At 37.2% G+C, this 22216-nt stretch overlaps 1 protein-coding gene across 1 annotated transcript in view; it reads right to left on the bottom strand.

Moving 5' to 3' along the window:
* REV1 (REV1 DNA directed polymerase) overlaps positions 1–22216 on the bottom strand; it is a 64466-nt gene that overhangs the window by 11995 nt on the left and 30255 nt on the right. The window contains exons 8-16 of the mRNA XM_082479378.1: positions 21130–21246; positions 16280–16409; positions 15318–15446; positions 14511–14665; positions 12149–12268; positions 7786–8006; positions 6690–6862; positions 2418–2520; positions 101–257 (exon numbers count right to left, since the gene is read on the bottom strand). Of these exons, the coding sequence (XP_082335504.1) occupies positions 101–257; positions 2418–2520; positions 6690–6862; positions 7786–8006; positions 12149–12268; positions 14511–14665; positions 15318–15446; positions 16280–16409; positions 21130–21246 (1305 nt within the window). The remainder of the gene's footprint in view (positions 1–100; positions 258–2417; positions 2521–6689; positions 6863–7785; positions 8007–12148; positions 12269–14510; positions 14666–15317; positions 15447–16279; positions 16410–21129; positions 21247–22216) is intronic.

Consider the following 22216-nt stretch of genomic DNA (forward strand, 5'->3'; position numbering starts at 1 on the left):
GTACTAGTATAATATCGAATAAGTATTCCAAAAGGTTATCTATGCTGGAGCCTTTCAGAAGTCATCATTATCACACATTCAAAGTATAAAGCTTACTGACCTTCCTTATGTTCTTCTTCTGAGCACTTTTTTGCTTTCTGAACATGGAAAAGATCGATCACTGAATGTGATCCACCAGGTAAGTGTCCAGATTGTACTGTTGAGCAAGCCGACGTGGTTTTACTGATGGGAACTAACTGCTGTACCTGAATTCCAACCTAAATCCAAAACATTAATACATTTATTTTATGAAGTTAAAAAAAAATAAAAAAAAATATCTGTAATTCGTTCATAATAGCATTGCCTTCTCTGAAATTGGCTGCCTGTTGTGGGTGGGGAGAGAATGAATAAAAGCATGTTGAAATACACATAAACAGCCACTAAAAACATCCCAAACAAATCCCTGGATTATCCACCACAACCACTAAGAAATTGCAAAGGTACTACCATCTTAACTTCTTTGATATAGAGAAGTGCTGTCAATAGTATTATGAAACAATGCGTTTATTATGAAATTTCTTATACACTAACAAATACAGAAGTACTGACCAGGAAGTGATTAGTTTTAAATATAGCTACCTGTACAAGAAAGGAATGTTTTTCCTGAAAAGAATCTATACTAAACCCATCACTTCAGTCTACAAATGAGAAAATAATGTTGTTTTACTTCTACACATGGCTTTCACGAAGTCTCAATGGATGAAAGTACTTTGGTGAAAGTAGTCTTTATCAGATGAGGTGTTCCTCATTTTGAAAGACATCCTCACTTTTCATTAACTTTTAAATACCGAATCAACAGGGGTGCAAAAACTGTGTCCAACTAAGAATGCACTGGTACATTGTGCAAGTTTACTGCTAATCTTCCATAATTATTAAGAAAAAATCCAACACTTAAAAAAAGAATTGTATATAGGACTCAGAAAGCATGAAGGAGCTCATGTATGTATTTTCAACAGGTTGTCTTCTATAATTACATAGCAAGGTTTCTTAGTTGCAATTAATGAGATATTGAAACGTCATTGTAAAAAGTTTATCTTTGCACTTTTACCTTTTTGCTTTCAAATATTTCTAGATTTAAGTTGTAAAATTTATAAGAAGCCTTTGGAATATTGTGTTTGCTGTGCTGTACAAAAACTCTGCCTTGGGTTTTTTTTGCCTTTTAGGACAAGTGTGTAAGTGTTACATTAAGTCTACGGGACAAGTGAGTGGATTCATCTGCCCAAGTGTAGGCACAAACAGCTAAGGACCTTTTCTAGGTATTGTGAGAAAAAGGACACTTTAAAGAACTACTCACCTCACATACAAGTGAAGCTTAAGGGGACTAGCTCTAATATAAACATAGACATTGGATGTGTCTAAAGTCAGTTGGAAAGAATGCTACTGAGGGACCTTGGATACATCTGCACTTTATTTCATAATCTAGAACTGAATGGCCCCTCCAGAACTGAACAGAGCCACCTGGTTGGAAGTAGTACATTGTTTTGCAAAACATGTACAACATCCACGGAATACTAACTTTAAAGGAGAATCCTCTAAAACAAGGGCTAAAGAAATCAAGTGAAACAGAACAACGTAAGAAGTCAGGAAAGACAGTAAAGGAAGGAGACAGACAAAAAACTAGAAAAAGACAGGGAGAGGATGATAAATATTTCCTTAGCTCCATGAAGAAACCTAAGCAATGGAGCTGACTTTGCAAGGCAACATTGTGAATCAAAACCCTACTTCTACATCTAGATGACCAATAAATGCAGGTTTGGTTAAAAACCAAGCCTCTGTGCCCGGTTGTTACAAATGGCTGATGCCAAAATAGTCTTATCATGGATTCACACTGCTATGAAAAAACCACTGAGATAAGCAAGAGTGTTCTAAAATAAATCATGATTCAAAACAGCCAGCGATTCACCTTCAAATAAAGGCCAAACCAGGGGCTGGTATCTTGTCTGGCTCTAAGACTTGCAGTCTAGAGCAAAAACTCCTCCAATCTGTATCTTTGGTAGGTACTACAAGCAGTATTTATATTAGTTACTTAACTAATAACTGTGCAAAAGTTTACAGAAAATTCTAAGGCAAAGTAAAATTTACACGTGCTAACAGAATTATAGAAGATACAGTCTAACTTTGTTACCTCAGGCTGTTTTAAACTGTGGATTAATCCAGACCACAATAAAATCTTTTTTTACATTTATGGCTTTGTAACCATGTTTTTCAAAGGTAAACACACAAAACATTATATGATTGCATAACCTAATTTACATAAGCTTTGTATTATCAACATTTTTCCTTAAGTTTGGTTATTGTCTATCCTGGAGAACTGAAAATTTATGAAAGAACACAAAGATGGATAAAGAGAAAAATATTCAGTTTTCCCATTAACTCACCCCTCGCATATCTGATATGTTCAGTTTCATCGTGTGAAACATGTTTAGAGTTTCTTTCCCAATTACTTTTGCACTGTCTGTCGCATGGTCTAGAGTCACAGTCCTAACAAAGAATAAAAAAGTGTGGTTGAGAAGGACACTGTTTCACAAAACCTAATGACAACAACAATTCTGTATTTATTCCAGGGAAAACCTCAAAAAAAGACAGATCATAATTTCCTGGCATACACAAACTGTTCTGTGGTTTCTTTTTAAAGGTAATTAGAACTAAGCCTGTTCTACAGAAAAAAAATCCAGATTACTTACTAATTGAACACTCTCAGTGTATGGTCCACACATTACTTTGCCAAATATAGTATACATGCTATCTATTGAAGCAATACTAAAATGTTTCACTTCACAGTACTCATGCACTATCCTTCACTCACGCTTCATTCTTAAAGAGTTTGCCTAGTATTATTTCAGTTGTCAATTGTCAAAGGTCTACAGCCAGAGTTTCAGAAGGAACTGTGAGGGAGAAGCAGATATAGGCATGTGCATGTGGATTACAAACAACTTGGCTTAATGGTAAGTAACTTTAAACAACATTCCAAATACGCATCTTACTCTGTAGACAATTTTCTGCAACAACTCTCACAAAATTACCTGGTTGTGCGTTTTACAAATTGCCACCTGAGAGCTTGGCAGGGCACTATTAGTGCTTGGTAGATCTGGATTCTCTAACTGCACATTTGAGACAGATAAGAACAGAATTTCAGGTGGATAATCAAACATATGTGAATGATGAAAAGTCTTTTGACAAAGGTAACCAATGCCATTTTAACTCTGATGGACAAAAGGAAGTTCCACCTTGGTGTTCTGACGGTGACATCCTGACAACCTACTAAACACTTTGATGGTGTCTCCTTAAATTTTACTCTACTTCTGAATCTGTCAGAAACTGACATGAACAGCCAAGTGATCTCTGGAAAGGTCCGATTCTGCCAATATGAAAAGGAAAAATCTTCCTACTGTGAATGGTATGAAAACCTCCCTGAGCCCTACAGATTAACATTTTTAAGAGAAAGGAGATCAGTATCACCATCAAAATGCAACTATGCAAAGTATTAGGGAGAATTGAAGGATGATGGGTCTAAAGGTACACACCATTTCAGGAGAATATTTTACAAAGGTCTATGCTGTACTATCAGAACTTGGTATCAATGATGCAGTAAAAATACCATTAACATCTCAGAAGTTGAATTTGATTTTAAGCGTGTCTGTGAGTCTGAATTTTTTGTAGCGCTATGATTATCATTCTAGGAAATCTTGACCTGTAGGATGAAAAAGCATAGCAACTCATTCACCTGTGAGGTGAGGGGGCAAGAAATGGGTCATGAGCTATAGCCACAGAGAAAATCTTAAATTGAAGACAGAAACTGGTCACCTTTAGCGCCAGTAAATAATCCCAAACTGTTGGAACTAGGTGTACACAGGAAAAGCATACCTGAGGGAACATCACCCTCAGATTCTAATCCATTTGCCTGGATGCAACTTCCAGAGTTTACCCTGCTGCTGCTAAAAAGCCTTTCACTGGACTGAACACAAATGCTCTAAAGAAGACAGTAATCCAGCATCTATATCATCAAGTAGCATAATTTGGATTGAATGGGGTTGCCAAGTTCATTAGTAAAGCCAAAAGTGGAAACAGAGACACTTGAAAATTAGATCCTGGCATCAGAACTGCTTCAGCTATGTGTGAACAACAGCATCCTTGAGTGGCCCTTTATCTTACCCAAATGAAGACTTCATGAATTAAGGAAATTTCAGGGCACATGTACATCAGCATATCTGATCACTGAAATGAGGTCCAAAGCATTGACCCGTTCATGAGAAAGCATTCTGGTGCTAGTTGCCAATAAAGGAGGAATAAAGCTCTATCTCAACACATCCTCAATCCTAAAAATATGTTCTTAGGCTGTTAAAAGCAAATCTTCAGCTCAAAGAATTCTGTATAGCTAGAGGACAAAAGCATAGACTGATGGATTTTCTTCTTGATATACCAATCCCAAAAGGTGATGAGCTTCTGATAGGGAGAGGTGAATTTTGTAGCTTCAGTTTTTAACACAGCTGAATTGTATGTCACAAGCTCACAAGCATGAGACAGACCTATGCATACAAGTCCTAATGTTGAGCTCTAACCCACTGGAAGAACAGCCCCACCTCTTCAGTTATCAGCAACCCTGACAAATGACTCTTTCGTTCAGGAGAGATTAATCTATTACAACTTGAGATAGAGGGAAAAGCAGAAAAGACCTAGCTTTGAAGATGTCAAATGCACCCTCACACAAACGCCAAGATCATCCCTTTACCTAAGGAACAATTGCTTTGACACAGAAGTGTCTGCCCGTAGAACAAACTTGTATTTAGAAGGTTCTGAGATAATCTTGTATGAAACAGCATATAAATACATGATGCTCTATGCCTATATTTCATTCTTGTGTTTTCAGTACGTGAACATATAAATAAATTAGAGATCAAAAAATCTTTAGTCAACATCATCCAGTTGAATAATAGGAAACAAAGAAGAATCATAAAAAAATAATGGGTAAGAGTAACAGGACTGCTTGTGGAAGCTGAAGGTCCTACTCCTTTGACAGTGACCTATCAACTGATTACACAGGCAGAGTAATTGGGTCATCCCATTTCACCGGGGATGGACAGTCATCACAGGTGGCATCTCAATGAGATCAGCAGTGCCGCAGTGAGACCAAGCAGAAAGAGACTTCATTATGTTGATAATGAGCCACAAGAAAACAAAGGCACTTCTGATGAGGAACTCATGACTATATGAAGAAACATAACTACAAAGGTCAAGAGACAAGAACAAGTTGCCTTCTTGAACAGCTGAAACATGGGGCACAGTCTCCGACCTTGAGATTTTGAGATTCAACTTTCTTAGTTTTACTTCAGATCTTCATTGTCTTTTTTTCTTCTAGGACCAAAAAAATTCTCTGCAGACTTACAGGTGAAACAACAGGAAAGACAGATTTGACACAAAGAAACTTGTCTGTACTAAGATGGACAACTGCAGCCCAAGGTGTCTGATGCCAGCTCTAATCTTCAGAATCGTAAGTGGCCTGTCAGTCCTCTATAGTAAGTTATTCTGCAACTACTGCCCTGGTCCCCACATGCTCTAGACTTGAAGGAGAACAGTACTGATCAGACAGCCTCCTTGACAAGTACAAAGGCAATTTTCTTTGAGAACTGACTCCAACACATGATCAACAACCTATCAAGGAATAGCAGAAAGCCCCCCAAGCAAAAAGAAAATATACAACACTACACAGCTCAGGGAGAGGAAACAGTTTGCAGTAGCAGAACATTTCAATGCTGCTAGTCACTGAAAGAAACGAAAATGCTGCTGCATGCGTGTCATAGTGCAGGATGTAAAAATGTCTTCTACAAGTACTGCAAACGCAAAACCAGCTCCAATATTGAGAAAGCTGGAGAAATGTACACCAACAAGATACATGTACATATGTACTATTGTTTGAAGATAAACCCTATAAAAGATAAAATGCCTTTATTAGCTAGTATTTCATGAGACTATTATCAAATTAAGGGCCACCTTAAACTACAGATTATTAAAATCAAAAAGGAAGAAGAGGAAAAAAATGTACACCCCTACCAAGAGAAATAGATAGTCACAATAATTCACTGAAAATATTTTACTAAATCACTTTAATTTTTAAGTACAATCCACAGACACAGGAGAGTACAGTCTTTCAAGAAAACAATTTCAAACCAGAAAGAATGCCCTTGTGGAGTCAGATTCCTTCTTTCCCATTCCTGCTTTCTCTGAAAACCACAAATCGTTTCTTCTACTATGCCCTAAAACTTTTCAACTTCTGATGTAATTTCTTTTTCCCCCATTTTTCTCTTTGAAGAAACTCAAAGGCAAAAGACGATTGTTAAAATTGTTCTTTCTCTCTGATTGGGACACCTTAAGTCTCTTCCTTCTTTCTCCTCCCAGTATGCTGTGTCTTTTATCATTGGAACATTTACATTTGATGCTGATTACCACAAGACCACATATGTACAACACAAACACAGAGGACTTTTGATAATAATACTCTACTTCTGATTTTGGTGTAGGTTTGATATGTAGACAAAGAGGTACTAAGAACTTTAAAACTTCTGTCCTGTCTTCCTGTAAGTTTTGGTGCTCAAGATCCTGCAGAAGTGTGCTCATGCCTACTACTGACCATTCTTCTTTCCATGCGTAGTTACCTGGCGATATTATCACAGATTCCATGACCTCCGTATTTTGCAGGCTCCACTGGTGCCCCAGCCTTTCTCACCATAATTTTAAGGGTCAATCGTTTACCCTTCATACCAGCAGCTTCAAGTCTACGTTGGATTTCTTCTGAGAGGCTCAGAAGGAAAGCTTCTGCTTCCTTAGGCTGAAGGGGAGAAACAACACGTTTAGATAATGACTAGTTTTCAACTACTGAAGGTAAATCATTAAGGGTTAATGCAATCCAGATTTTGTAAACTGAAAAGAACAAGCTGACTCACAGGCAATTGTCTTATTTAACTTCAAGTGTTTCGTTTACATTGTAGGTTGCTGAAGCTAGGCGAGATAGCAGATTCCTATCCTAATGCTGAAGCAAGTAGGAAATACTAAGTGCTTTTGGAAATAAGTCTTTAAGAAAAAAGTACTTAGAAACCCCAACACAGAATTGCAAGTCTAACTTTAAGCACACACCTTAACATGAAGAGCGTAGGGCTTATAAGGAAAATCTTTTTCACCATGAGTAAAGTCAAGCAGTGGAACAGGCTGCTGAGAGAATTTGTGCAGTCTTTGTTCTTGAAGGTTAAGTCCTGAGCAACTGGTCTGACCTCATAAGGCTGGACTACACAACATCACATGGTCTCTCCCAACCTAATTTTTCTATAAATGCTTAAGTTCTCAACAAAGAGCTGAGTCATTTTTTTAAAAAAAATTTTGTCAACAACACTCTACCCCTACAGTATTTGTAATAAGTCTAATAAAAATGTTGTATTGGAGCAAGCTGGTGATGGTTTCAGACATTGGCATCTTTAAATAATCAGCATTTAAGTGAAAGAGAATGCTAGGTGCTGACAAACCTACTGCAGTTCTCTTTTTCTGTACCGGACATGTATAACAATGCAGAACAGCCAGCTAATTTTGTGCAAGCTTCTTTTCAGTACAACACTTTTGCAGTCTCTCTGGTGTCCTACTTCTTCGTTTTCCTCATTTCTATTTGGTGGCTAAGATGGTGATCAAAGTGTAAGTGAAAATAATCAGAATACGAGAAGTTGAAAGAAGTCACTGGAGAAAAGAAAGAAAGTTTTAGTTTACCTGTGTAAACCTTATTCCATAGTTGATTTCTGCTGAAACAGATTTTCTTTCTTTTTCTGTACGAACAGGTCGATCATCCAAACCACGACAAAATCTGTAGAGCATTTGTCCTGTTTTTGGACCAAATTCTTTTTGCAGTTTTGACATTGAAGCGCATTGCAGATCTCCACAGGTTTTAATTCCTAAAGAAGCCAGCTTAGATTCCATCGTCCTGCCAACTCCTAACAACAAAGTAATTAGTTCTATTAACTCTACACAACTCAGAGCCAGTCACATTTTGAACAAATACAATTTGTCTTTTTAAACCTACACTAGGTCATATCAAATTAATAAATAAATCAACACCATAAAAAATAAATTCCACTCAATGAAACAGGGTTCAAACAGTAACTTTTGCTGTCTTCACCTGTATTTCTTAAATCTGTATCATATATTTAGTTTAAGATGTCATACTGCAGCACGTTTCTTTATTTCTGGGTAAAATGTGAATGGCTCCTGCTTGCAAATCTCCTTGACAAGGTACTGCCTGTTACAGCTCTGAACACTGCAACACTCAGTCCAAAAAGAGTATACAATGTAATATGTTTTGCCATCATATACAAGTGATTTAATCTAAAAGTAAACCAACAAATATTTTGACTACTGTTCCACTGCTTCCTAGATACAAAAAATAATATTTCAAGTAGAAGTGATAGCATACCTATATCACCTGTGCTTTGAATTACCAAGCACTGGAAATTGTAGGTATCCATGGCAACACCACACACATAAGTGTGATAAACTTAAGTATATTTCTGGGTTTTGGAGAGGTGGCCTGTTACTTCTGAAAAATATTAGTCCTATGAGTTTACACTACACCAAAGTCATCAAAAGTTAGAAATCTCAGGTAACCAGCTTCTATCTTTCACAATCCATTTCTTTGTCTAAGTGGTATAATTGACACAAACACTAACAAGTTTTTACTATGAACATGCAAGTGAAATCTGAAAACTTTAAAATACTCGAATCAAAGAAAGCATAGTACTATATGAATAATTTTCTGGAGGAAAAATATCTCCCATAAATCATGCCAAACAGAAATGGCGCTGTGCTGTAAATGATGTTTGGCCATGGAAGGGTTCATGTAAAAAGGATTTCTGGTAAACTTGCACCTGTCTTTGTATGCTATTTCTACCACTTTTCCATTTCAATGTCTATTGCTGTCTACTTTTTATTTCCCTTCTCTCTTTTTTTTTTTTTCTTAAACAGAGAAACATACTATTTTGAACATTTAACACCAAATAAGTATGTACACACGCAGGCTGAGCTCAGCTGTTCACTCACATACAAAGCATAAATGAGTGCTTACCCAGCACTTTTTGCACTATGTCTGTGTCACATAATACTACTGAAGTATTGAATAACAGTACAACACAGAGTTACATGCCAGCAAACTCTTCAGCTTACAACTCTTAAGTATTTTCCTGGAACAATAAACAAAAAATACAATAAAGCCTGTTTTTATACAGGTGTATTCCATATGTCCTTACTGTCTATCACTCTCCCATCACAGTAACTCCAGCTCCCTGCCATCGATCTGTGAATTCCACTATGCCTTGAAGAACCTCTCTAAAACCTGTGAGCCAGAAATGCTTCTTTCCTCCCGTCCAGCTTTCTCTTAGGTCTCCTCTGTCCACAAGCATCCCACCCAATCAATCATAGAATCACAGAATGGTTTAGGTTGGAAAAGACCTTGAAGATCATTGAGTTCCAACCCCCTTGCCATAGACAAGGACACCTCCCAGTAGACCAGGTTGCCCAAGGCCACGTCCAGCCTGGCCTTGAACAACTCCAGGGATGGGGCCTCAACAACCTCTCTGGGCAACCTGTGCCAGTGCCTTACCACCCTCAAAGTGAAAAATTTCTTCCTAATGTTTAATCTGAATCTGCCCTCTTCCAGGTTAAAGCCATTCCCCCTCGTCCTATTGCTACACGCCCTAGTAAAAAGTCTTTCCCCAGCTCTCCTGTAGGCCCCCTTCAGGTACTGGAAGGCCACAATAAGATCTCCCCAGAGCCTTCTCTTCTCCAGGCTGAACAGCCCCAACTGTCTCAGCCTCTCCTCATAGGAGAGGTGCTCCAGCCCTTGGATCATCCTCCTGGCCCTTCTCTGGACGCGCTCCAACAGGTCTGTGTCCTTATGTTGGGGACTCCAGAGCTGGATGCAGTACTCCAGGTGGGGTCTCACAAGAGTGGAGTAGAGGGGCAGAATCGCTTCCTTTGACCTGCTGGCCACACTTCTTCTGATGCAGCCCAGGATATGGTTGGTCTTCTGGGCTGTGATTGCACATTGCTGGCTCATGTTGAGCTTCTCGTCAATCAGCACACCCCCAGGTCCTTCTCCTCAGTGCTGCTCTCGATCCATTCCCCCCTGAGCCTGTATTTGTGCTTGGGATTGCCCCAACCCAGATGTAGGACCTTGCACTTGGCCTTGTTGAACTTCATGAGGTTGGCCTGGGCCCAACTTACTCCCCTGGGTTCCACTTCTCCCTTACTGAAATACCCTTCTCTCTCCTACCTGACCAAGGAATGCAGGACAAAAAACATGTACTGTGGCTATACATATGATGACTGACAACTACTGCCATAATGTACAATAGTTGAATTTTGCCTGCCTTTCTCTCAAAGGATGTACTCATACGGACTGCTCTCCTCTGTCAAGCTGTCATTTTTCACAAAACTTGTGGAAACACTGTGTCATCTGGCTGACAGATAGAGTTCAGAGGGTTGTGGTTAGTAGTGCAGAGTCTAGTTGGAGGTCAGTAACGAGTGGTGTCCCTCAGGGGTCAGTACTGGGTCCAGTCCTGTTCAATATATTCATCAATGACCTGGATGAAGGGATAGAGTGTACCATCAGCAAGTTTGGTGATGACACAAAACTGGGAGGAGTGGCTGACATGCCAGAAGGCTGTGCTGCCTTACAGCGTGACCTGGACAGGGTGGAGAGTTGGGCAGAGAGAAACCTTATGAAATTCAACAAGGGCAAGTGTAGGGTACTGCACCTAGGGAGGAATAACCCCATGCATCAGTACAGCTTGGGGGCTGACCTCCTCGAGAGCAGCTCTGTGGAAAGGGACCTGGGAGTCCCAGTGTACAACAGGATGCCCATGAGCCAGCAATGTGCCCTGGCGGCCAAGAAGGCCAATGGCATCCTGGGGTGCATCAAGAAGAGTGTGGCCAGCAGGTCGAGGGAGGTCATCCTCCCCTCTACTCTGCCCTGGTGAGGCCACATCTGGAGTACTGTGTCCAGTTCTGGGCTCCCCAGTTCAAGAAGGACAGGGAACTGCTGGAGAGGCCCAGCAAAGGGCTACAAAGATGATTAGGAGATTAGAACATCTCTCTTATAAGGAAAAACTGAGGGACTTGGGTCTTTTTAGTCTAGAGAAAAGACCGAGGGGGGGATCTTATTAATGCTTACAAATACTTAAAGGGAGGGTGCCAGGGGGATGGGAACAGTCTTTTTTCTGTGGTGCCCAGTGATAAGACAAGAGGTAATGGGCACAAACTTGAACATTGGAAGTTCCACTTTAACATGAGGAGGAGCTTCTTTACTTTGAGGGTGGCAGAGCACTGGAACAGGCTGCCCAGAGAGGTTTTGGAGTCTCGCACTCTGGAGACATTCAAAACCCGCCTGGACGCCGTCCTGTGCAACTTGCTGTAGGTGACCCTGCTCTGGCAGGGGGGTTGGACTAGATGGTCTCCAGAGGTCCCTTCCAACCCTGACCATTCTGTGATTCTGTGATTAGAATTTCTATTTCTCAGTAAGACTTGGCTGAAATTGCTAAACAGTTCATAAAATTATTAGTACTGTCATACTTGAAAATTATAAATCATAGTTATTGTCACAATAATTTCCTCAGACAACTAGGCAAAAAACAGTATTTGACAAACCTGCTGTTCTTCTTTAAAAGAATCAACACACACTGCCACAGTTTGCAGTATACCATTAACTAAAGATCCTTACACAAAAAAACAGTTTTAAGCAAACCCCGCTTCTCTCAGTGGTAAGTACCTGATGTTACTCATTTGCACTCACTTGAAACAACTCATCTAAATAACTTTATTAAATAATATAAAGTTGTACAACATAGTAAACTCTGAGCTTCTTCCATAGATCATGCCATACAAATCTGTACAATTCTTTACTAAAAAAGATGCTTCTCAAAGATACGCTGATTTCTGAAAAGAATTTCTGTGACCTTTTTGTATCTTCTTTTTTTGGATCGTAACCGTGGGTTAGAATCTAATCTTGTTTGATCCAGAACACAGGTTTGTAGCTGAAACTTTTAGTATCAGGACCAGAATGTCCTCTAAAAGAAAGCAGTACCTGGAAGACTGGTAACAAGTTGCCCTCTGATAAAATCATCTACTTCTTCAGGTTTTAAGTGATACTGTCCATCTGGTTTTGCTTTACGAGTTGCCATTCTGGCCAGCAGAATATTGGAACCTGTAAAAACAACAAATTAAAGTATGTCTGTCTTCTCAAGTAGAATGCCGCAGTTCAACAGTCAAGGGAAAAAATGCAGAAAGTACAGTCAAATTCTTTATCTTTTACAGCAGTGTAACTGTAGCAGTAACCAACCAAACAAAAAAACCCACCAAAATCCCCCAACCAACCAACAAATAAGTGCAGAACACTTCAATAAGAACATGGAATTTATTTGTTTGGTTATGTTCTACACAGGCAGGAGTACAGACAAACAGTTAAGTGCAAATGGCTAAAATATTCAGAAGTGTAATATTTTAACACTACAGAACTTCAAAAAAATCCACTCTGGTTGATGTGAGTAACACTTAGGTGACAATTCTATCAATCATATTATATGTGTAATACTGGAATTGAGGTAATATTTGGGTGTGAGTAGTCACTAAAAAAATCCAATGACTTTTATTAAATTACTATACGCAGTCATAAAGTGTGGTGGGAACAAGACCTATTTCAGCATTTTTTCTTGCTGTTTATAGGCTTACTCATGGTCAGCCAATAAGATATCTGAAATGATATCCAAACACATTCATTATTGCCAATCAAACACTTTGTTCTAAGATAAAGCAAACTAATAAAAGGTCAGAGGAATTCACAACTCACAGCACTGTCTTACGATTGCTTTCCTCCTTCCACCTATGCTCACATTCTTTTTCTCTATTCTAGAATTTGAATCAATAAGAACAATAACAGAGTTTTATGTGCACTGTTTCTCCTGAGAGGTTAAATTGATGAAACAATTAATGACAGATTCCTCATTCAATTTCCTGTTTAACTTTAGGGATCCACATTTTGGCTATAGAGTACTGAAGAGTTTGGATCCTCTTATCTCTCAAACATACCAACATAGCCTCTAATAGCATGAAATCTCAGTGATTTACCTTCTGCAATGTATTATTCCCACAACACTCAAGTAAAGTAGGAAAAAAATAATACTTCACTTAACAAATGAGAAACCAAGATACAGGATGTTTACAGACAAGCATTTAATCTTTCACTAGCATTGTTTAAATCAGTTTAGTTTAGCTGCTAAAATCTCTAGTGTAAAAATTATATTTATTCAACTGGCATAAGCATGTCCTTTAATTTATCTCTAATCAGACAACAATGTTGAGAGGAGATCTCGATAGTATAATTGTATCTATTCAAATTTACATTTTATTATACTGGTACAACTTTCCCATTGGGCAACATATAACTCACACAAGATGTATGTTTCTGGCAGACCACGTTTTTGACATAAGGTCTCTACATTCATGTAACAGTACAATTGTTTCCTCTGATTCATTTACTTAATGTGAATTATGAATGAAGAGAAAAAGTCCTTGTCCTGTATCTGCCATTTGAATTTCTAGAAAGGATACAGAAAATATTTTCCAATATCTCACACACACCGATTGTCAGAAAAAAAAAAAATGCTTGTAGGTATTTGTCTCTTTTAATCAGTAAGAGAACTATGATATCAGATTAGAAAATAATACTTTAAAAACTAATTCCTCTCTATACAAAACCCAAACACACTAAATAAGCATATAAAAGAGATTACAAATGTGTTTCAAGTCAAAACAATACACTAACAGGAATCTAGGGAATTACAGTCTCTGTACTATGGTATCATAAGAAATAAAGGAAGAATTCTGTTTACAGTAATGGATTTCAGCTTGTCTCACAAGTGGATTTCATACATGTATATACACTCAGTGTATTTATTTACAGATACTCAACTCTAGTATTGATTAGGGACAAAAAAACAAAGGAGAAAAGAAGAGGCCAAGTGAAAAGAAATCAAGAAAGTCTCTTCAGATGTGTGATTTCATATACAATACCTACCACAAATCTTTGCTTTCAGTACCTTCCAATACTTACCCTAAATCATGCCACCCTGTAAACTCTTATTGCTATCTCCAATAAGGAACAGAATCTGTGCTCATTTTTCCATTTACTGGAAAAATACAGTAGCATTTCATAGAAATGAATGTAAGAATGTCATAGATGGAATTTTTGCATGCTGTTCAGATAACAAAGGAGAAGTGATAGCAATTTTATAAATTTTTGCTTAAAACTTTCCACTGATGAAGACTTTCTTGCATTTTTATTTACACTAATTTAATGTAAATGGCAAGCACTTGGAGTTTTACTATCTTACATAGTTTTGATACACCTAACAATAGCAGGCACTGCTTGTAAACAGAAATGTACTTACCCATCCCAACAGAAGCAGTGCATTTAGTTTGGGCTTTGATTTCAGTGCGGATAGCATTTGCGAGTTCATCAGGAGTCAGTCTGGTCTCTGTAAGGATTTCAGTGATATCTACTAGTGCTTCATCACAACTGACTGCTTCGATGTTATGAGTATAGCTATCAACACAAAGTAAAGGAGGTGAAACACCAGCAACAGCTCACCATCTGTTAAAACAAATATGTAGCAAATAAAGTCTTCCTTTTGTGGTGGCATTTCCCTGCTTATTTTGTATCACACATCACTTACATATTAAAAATGCTAAGCCAGCAAATTACAGTAACATTACTAATGTAGGACTAATTTCAACATGCATCACGATTTTAAAGGAACAGCTGGAGGAGGAGTTAATACTTAGTTTTCATTGACAATAACAAATTTCCAGTTTTGTTGAAGTGCATTTTAAACCAGAAAGTAGTTTCTAATAGATGTTACTCCAATAACACATTCTTAAGTTAGTCAAAAAAAACTTCTTGGAAGAATCTCACTATTAAGCAGGGATCTGTTTCTCATAGCATAATCAGTTAAAAAATTAACAGTAACTCCTTTGGAAGTTAGATGTTGACTGTTTGCAAGATTTGGCTTCAAGAGAAGCAGCAGCACAGTGCTCAAAATAACAAAAATACTACAAAGGAAGCTCTCAGATAGGAACGGCTGAAGAGTAACATGGAGATGAAAATACTAAAATTGAATAATGGCACTCAGTAATGGCAAATCAAAAATACTTGATAACCTTACCATGAAAGATCACAGAAACAAACAGCACGTTACCTTGCTAATATTTCATATACTGTCCGTGCAACTTCTTTGTAGGCATCAAAATCGTATGAAACTGCTTGAAGACTTGGACACAACTTTTTTGCTTGGCCAAAAAACATTCCATTCTTTATGCCGACTTGTCTAAAATTAAATAATAAAAACCCACCAAGTAAACAGAGTACCAACTTTTTCACAAATTAATATGGGATATTTCCTAATAAAGTACTTGTCTCTTCCTACAAAAATGAATTATCAATAAAAAGGAATTACTGCTAGCAATGGAATAGGTAAGAAAACTGCAAATAGAGTATCTGAAATAGCTGTGTAATATTCAGGCATGCAGCATGGACAGACTGCCTTTGGGAACATGCTTAAGACAAAGAAAAAGTCTCCAGAAAGCAGTGCTTGCTATCTTTTTTCAAATTAAAACCACACATATACTACAGTGACTAAGGTCTTATATTCCACTGTGCAAGCTTACATAATTATGCTCCTGTACTAAATAAACTAATTTTTTAAGATACAAATATAAGCCTGCCTATCCTAGCATGCTTGAGAAAGGTTCCAATGAAGGAATAATTTCTGGAGTGTTATTTCCATCAGGGAAGAAAATCATATTTCCAACACTGTGCTTATAACAAGTTGTTTCATATTCTGAACATTTTTAAGATATGTTATTGGGGATGCTAAACATAATCTGTGTAAGAAATGGTTTTAAGTTTAGTAATCATATTTGGTAATCATATTTACTGTCTGATTTTAACTAAAACCTTCAGTAACAAAGTATTCTTAATTCCATAAAAGCAGCATCCATAGGGAAGACCTTGTGTTAAATTCTAACAACTACAACTTTTGAAAACACAAAAAAAATCTAGATAAATTTGAAGAAACTGACTTAACAACTGCTATTTTTGGACATTTTGTGCCTATCTCTACGAGATTTTCAAGCAACCTGATAGGTAACATTTACCTACCTGGCTTCATAACTACAAGAAGCTATTTCAGCCATGGACAGAACAGTGAGATCAAATTCAGCTCCATTCACTCGTGTGGAATCCGGATGCTCCCAGACTGAGTCGTCCAACTTATCAGGTACTCTAATTTCTGTTTAGAAAATAATATTTACATTTGTTTTTATTTTATTTTTCTTAAGAATTCAACAGCATGAACGTGAATAAAATAAAAATTATGGATTTTATTCTACACAATTTCTATACTGCTACCTGTTGATGAAGAAGTTATTAACACCCTATTGATTCATATCATAGTCCAGAAAAAAACCCGCCCAGAACCCCTCCGCACAGTAATCTCTCTCTACAGACAGGCCTGTACATAATACTGAGAACAATATTAAGCTACAGAAAAATTCTGTTTCTATTTTCCCCCAAATTACTAGACAGCATGCTGCTTGTTGGTGACTACATACACCATACTTTAAAATAAGACTGATTTCAGTTAGCTTTAATGACAATAAAAATGACCAAACACTTGAGGCTAACTGCTACAACCATATCCTGTAAGCAAATGCAAGACACTCAAAAATTTACCAACCAGTTGGCTGAATAAGAAGTCACTTAACTACACTCCTTTTTATAAAAAGCACAACCACCACCAGAATACAGAAATTAAATTCAGAATGCAAACCCACTTTTTATCATACTTACAACCTCTGACTTAAAACTACTTTTCTAATAATCTAGATACCACAAAGTGATTTTAAGAAGTGAAATAACCAGAATGTTAATTAGCTCAAATTAAAAAACACTAGCTAGAACTTGTATTTCCTTTAATACTTTTATGGGGATATTAATTGACAGAACTTCTGCTGTTACTTCCGAATAATTCCCTTACTAGGATATGTTAACTTCTTTCAAGTATCACCAAAAATCTATCTTGGATCAAAATGATACAATTATAAATACTGCAACTCCAGACTTCAAAATGAGATAGCCCTTACCCAATTCTATAGAACTTTACTGCATGCTCTTAGACAAATCTTAAAGAGTCCTCCAGGCCCACTGCATACTAGGTACTAGAACAGAATTCCATGACACTGAATACTGGAATCAAGTAAACCATTTTCTATTTCTTTCTATTTGGGTTTTCATAGTATGTAAACCTTGAAAGATACATGCCTGTACTCTAAATATAGATCAGCCTGAAAAAATGGCTAGATGCAAAAACTACTATGGCCTCCCAAACTCACCATCAGAATCAAACCAATAAGGTATCATAAAGACAAAAAGCTTCTATTTACTTAAAATGAAATCCAATACGTATGTTATAGTTCTTTTTCATTACTGTAGTCTATTTAATACCACACATCCTTGTACTATAATAAACAGGGAGTTTTCTTCAGAGTGCCACAATGCCAAATTATATTTCATGGTGCTAACAACTTGCACACTGACAATTTGACTGAAAGGAAACATGGTGCTACATGCACTTATCAGACCAGAGAAAGTGTTGCAATGAGTGAGTGGAGACAGCAGGGGTAGAGCCTGACTTGTGAAAAAGTGCGTTTATTCAGAATTTCTGCTATATTTGTGCACCTTTTTACGTCTTAAATACTTTAATGTATGATGAGCTCAGTAAGTTACCTAAGATGTCTGCAACTGAAAATTAGAGCAAAATTATGCCCCAAATAAAGATAAGAATGACAAGAACAATTTCTTTAGTCCATGCCTTCCTGTGCCCTGGCCTGAGATGATGCTGTCATCTTGTCTATCTTCATTGGACTCGTCGACTTTTTCCACATCGCAGCAGAGCAGATCCCCCCATGAGCTGATGGAGTCACTTCATGTGAAATTCAGGGCAATGCAGAATACATTGTCCTCAATGGAAGGCAAGGTAGAGAACCTCTCATCAAAAGCTGGGAAACTAGACAGGCACATGGTGAATGTGGAGCAACGGATGGAGAAATCAGAGGCCAGGACCCAAGTCTGTGAAAAAGAAATCGCTGAGAATAAATCTGTGACTAATATGATGGTTAAAATCTGCTGCTCTTTAGAATGAAAAAAGGGAGATACTAGGGTTGAGGGAAAGGAAGCCTAGAAAACATTCACATCTTGGGCATCCTGGCCATGGAAAAGAGACCCCAATCTATGAATCCCGAATAACATGTTAATCTTCTATCGTTAGAACATGAATGTTAAAGATGGCACGTATGTAAAGAAGTAATTTCTACTACCCAGAAAGTCTATCTCCAATTTGGAGATTTAGGGTGAGAATGATATCAAGTTTTTAAATTTAAAAGTTACACATTTTTGGATGGATTCAAACAAGAAAAAGAACGTATTTCATAAAAGAGTCAAGATTCTATTGACACTAGATATTTGTCTAGCAATGCTGATCAAAGGTGAGAATCAGTAGTACTAAAGAAGTAATTTGCAAAAAAAGAAGTAGCTGAAGCAGTAGAATTCAGTATTTGGACAAAAGTGACTCAAGGGTTTGTTTTTGCTTATTTTTGGTTTGTTTTGTAATTTGGAACATTTTTTCTAATAAGCAAGACCTGGAGAATGCAAAATCAGAGAACAGCCTGGAAAGCATGAAGCATCAAAAAATGAAGTGGGTTCCACGTTGAAGCATGGATGTAAAAATATGCTCATGTTCAAAGCTGGTCCCAACTACCTTTTTATTTCATTTATATAACACATCCCCAAACAGAATTGTGTATGTTTAACAGCATAACTGAGCATTCAGTATTTTTGATATTTTAGAAAAAGTACTTTTCTGTGTGACGTGCCTACTGGACCATGTTTACCTCTGGCATGGCACAATTAAACATATGCTGTGAAGGGTTTCACATGCACTTTCTACAATACTGTAATGTTAGAAAAGCCTAACCTGCAATTCCATCTTTTCATCTAAGACCATAACTAACTGTAATTTCTTTCCCCAAAAGGAAGATAAGCCATGTACTTATGAGAATGCAAGCAGAAACAACAGGCTGCATTTTTTGTTGACAAAAACGTTGTACGTGGAGATAAAAATTAATAAAGAGACTCAAAAAAATACTATGAACTGCAGCTAATGAGATAGAGACTATAAAAAGAGTATTAGGAAAAAAATCCTTGCACCAAAACAACAGGTTGCACAATCAGACTAAGTATCAAGAAAGAAAGAGCTAGCTGCCTGCCTGCATGCAAGCCAGTGAGACTGGATGCTGAAGTTAAAGAAATGAATGTGTGGATATCCAGAAAAAGCTGCTGCAGTAAGAAACTGAGTTCGTTATACAATAAAGCTGAAATCTGCTGTATCCTTAAGCAATAAATATAGTAGAAGAGATACTAATGAATTTGTGAATCGCAAAGAACATGCTAGATATCAGCTAAACTTCTGTAATTTAACTGCCTCACTCTCCAAACATCACTTGATTGTATGAAGTCCCACCCTTATCTAGTGTAAGGTCCTAATAAAAGCTACGAAGTCACTGTGTAAAACTGAACTACCAATAATTAGTTCATACACAAGCTATACTACAGAAAGCCCAACTCCATAAAAACCACAACTATCCTTGTAACGCACTTACACATGGCATTGCAAACAACACAGCAGAAGCTAAGTCTAGAGCATCCTGAAAAGTCCTTAAAAAGTTAAAGGCCAATGGGTTTCACAAACATATATTGTGTCTCAGTTTTGACGTGTTCTTAAACTACAGCAAAAAGACAGATAAAACAGCATCACTTCCTGTGATTGGTGGAATTGATGATTGGTAGAACTTATTAAAGGTTTGTTTGTTGGTTTGTTTTTGTTTTAAAGTACTAACATTTCAGAGACAGCCATGGAAGAATAACCTGTTTTTTTCTACCTCTTGTATCTCACTGAGGTGTAAACTTTACAGCAATAGTAGTTGCTACCACAACATCGGTAAAAAGTGCATACACAAGGGACAAAGGAGAAACTCAACTTCCAAATCTAAACTGAAATTAAATAGCAGCTGTGCCTTGGATATACACTTTTTACCATCCTTGTGCTAAAAACTAAGTTTCAAGCTGATTAAGCAGATTGTTGGAGAAAAAAAGAAAAACAATTTGCCAATGTTTAGCAATATACTTTCTCGTATTAAATGCAGATCAGGCAGTATAATAATAATAATAATAATAATAAAACTTGGTAATAAAAGTAGGTTTGTTTAGACTAGTATACCACTTCTTGAGAATGCAGAAAGTAACAAATTTCTAAATTAACACAGGCAAGTAAGGAATTCTCAAACTACAACAGATGCCCTAGTTTTGAGGAAACAAAGTACTGGAGAGATGGAACTCATGGAAGTGTAACAGACTTTCCAGAAACCTAATATGTTCTAAGGACCACCCAAATTAACTCACTGTACACAAATACTGTACACATGCAATTCAAAAGCCAACTTTGAATAATCAATTTCTTCCTGGCCAAGTGCTGTCATTTTATAGTAAAAAAATCTTAGTAGCATTTTAAAATTTATTTTGTACCTTCTTCTCTATTATAGACTTACTCAGAACAAAGTGATCCTGGACAATCTGTATTTATTTCTTACTTTAAAAAAATTACTTAACATTATATCTTATATTCAACCTCAATGAAAGTGAGTAAAACCTGAATCTACTCTAAAATAATTGACCCATAATGAGCAAAGCTAACAATCAAGAAGTCACAGTGGCATATTATTACTGAGGCCACAGATCATCATGTTGTCCAAAGATACTTCTTTTCTGAAATTCCCCGCAAGAAAAAAACAAGTTTATCCACCGTGCACTTTATTAGTAATTTAAAGGTAAAAGTCTTCAGTAACAAAAGTTAAAAACATACAGACAAACAAAGAGACAGACAGATGTATCTGTACCTGCTTTGCCATTCAATAGCTTATTCTGGTAATATTGCTGTTCAAGCTGGGGGTTTGCACCAGGGCGCAGTGGTGCCTTTCCTGCACCTCTGTTACTAGTAACAGCTACTGGTTTTCCTGTGGAGAAGAAATGCATGTATTTGTAAGCCAACATCTATAATAGCCTACATTTTATAAAAGCTCAACGAGGGTATGATCATAAAGATGTCTGCTTTGTTTTTTTATAATTTCTTTCAAGCTTATACACACAGCATTAAGGAGGAAACAGCTATGAAAGTGACTTTGCATTGTGACTATGAATTTGCTGTCTTAATTGCAGTCACATGTAAATAAGAAAAGCTTTTCAACAGTGAAAATACAGCCATACTAGTTTGTCTTTAATAACAAGCATAAATGGAAGCTGTGAAACTTCACCAATGCTCTAATCATTCATTAGTTTAAGACACAGCAAACACTGTACTGATTTTAAATACTTTACCTTGTTTATTAGCTTAAGTAAACTAGAAGAGTATACACATACCACCACACTCAGTTCCACTTGTTTAATTAACTGTACAAAATCAAATCTTTAGTAAACTTTTGACTTTTTAGTAATATCAACACCTCCACAATTTTTTAACAGGAAGCTAAATTATGCACTGAAAGTTCTGGCAGACTTCTGCAGAACAGAAAAAATATTTGCAGAAAAGTCTTAGGTTCTTTATATTCCAGTAATGGAATTTGAAACTTGGAAGAAAATAAGGTTTTAAAGACCCAAACATACCAGGAGTATCTTTGATATAGTTGCTCCTGCCTTTGGACAGAAGAGAGCAAAGGAATTGTATATACAGCTCACTTCTTTTCCAAGTTCTACAATAGGTGGGTGTCAGATGGTCACCACTGCATCAAGTCTTCAGACTTGTGCATCACCAGAGTTCAGTGTTTGCACAGAACAATTAGTATCTCTGTTTCTGAATGGCACATTTGTAAAAAAAAAACAAACACCAAAAGTTGCCAAGGAGCTCCACTAACTCCTCCTGTGCCCTAAGGATAATGACACAACTCAGACTTCTAAACACCAACTGAATTGTTCATCCTCCAGGTCTTA

Source organism: Vanellus vanellus, assembly GCF_965231255.1.
Source record: "Vanellus vanellus genome assembly, chromosome: 1".
NCBI lineage: Eukaryota > Metazoa > Chordata > Aves > Charadriiformes > Charadriidae > Vanellus > Vanellus vanellus.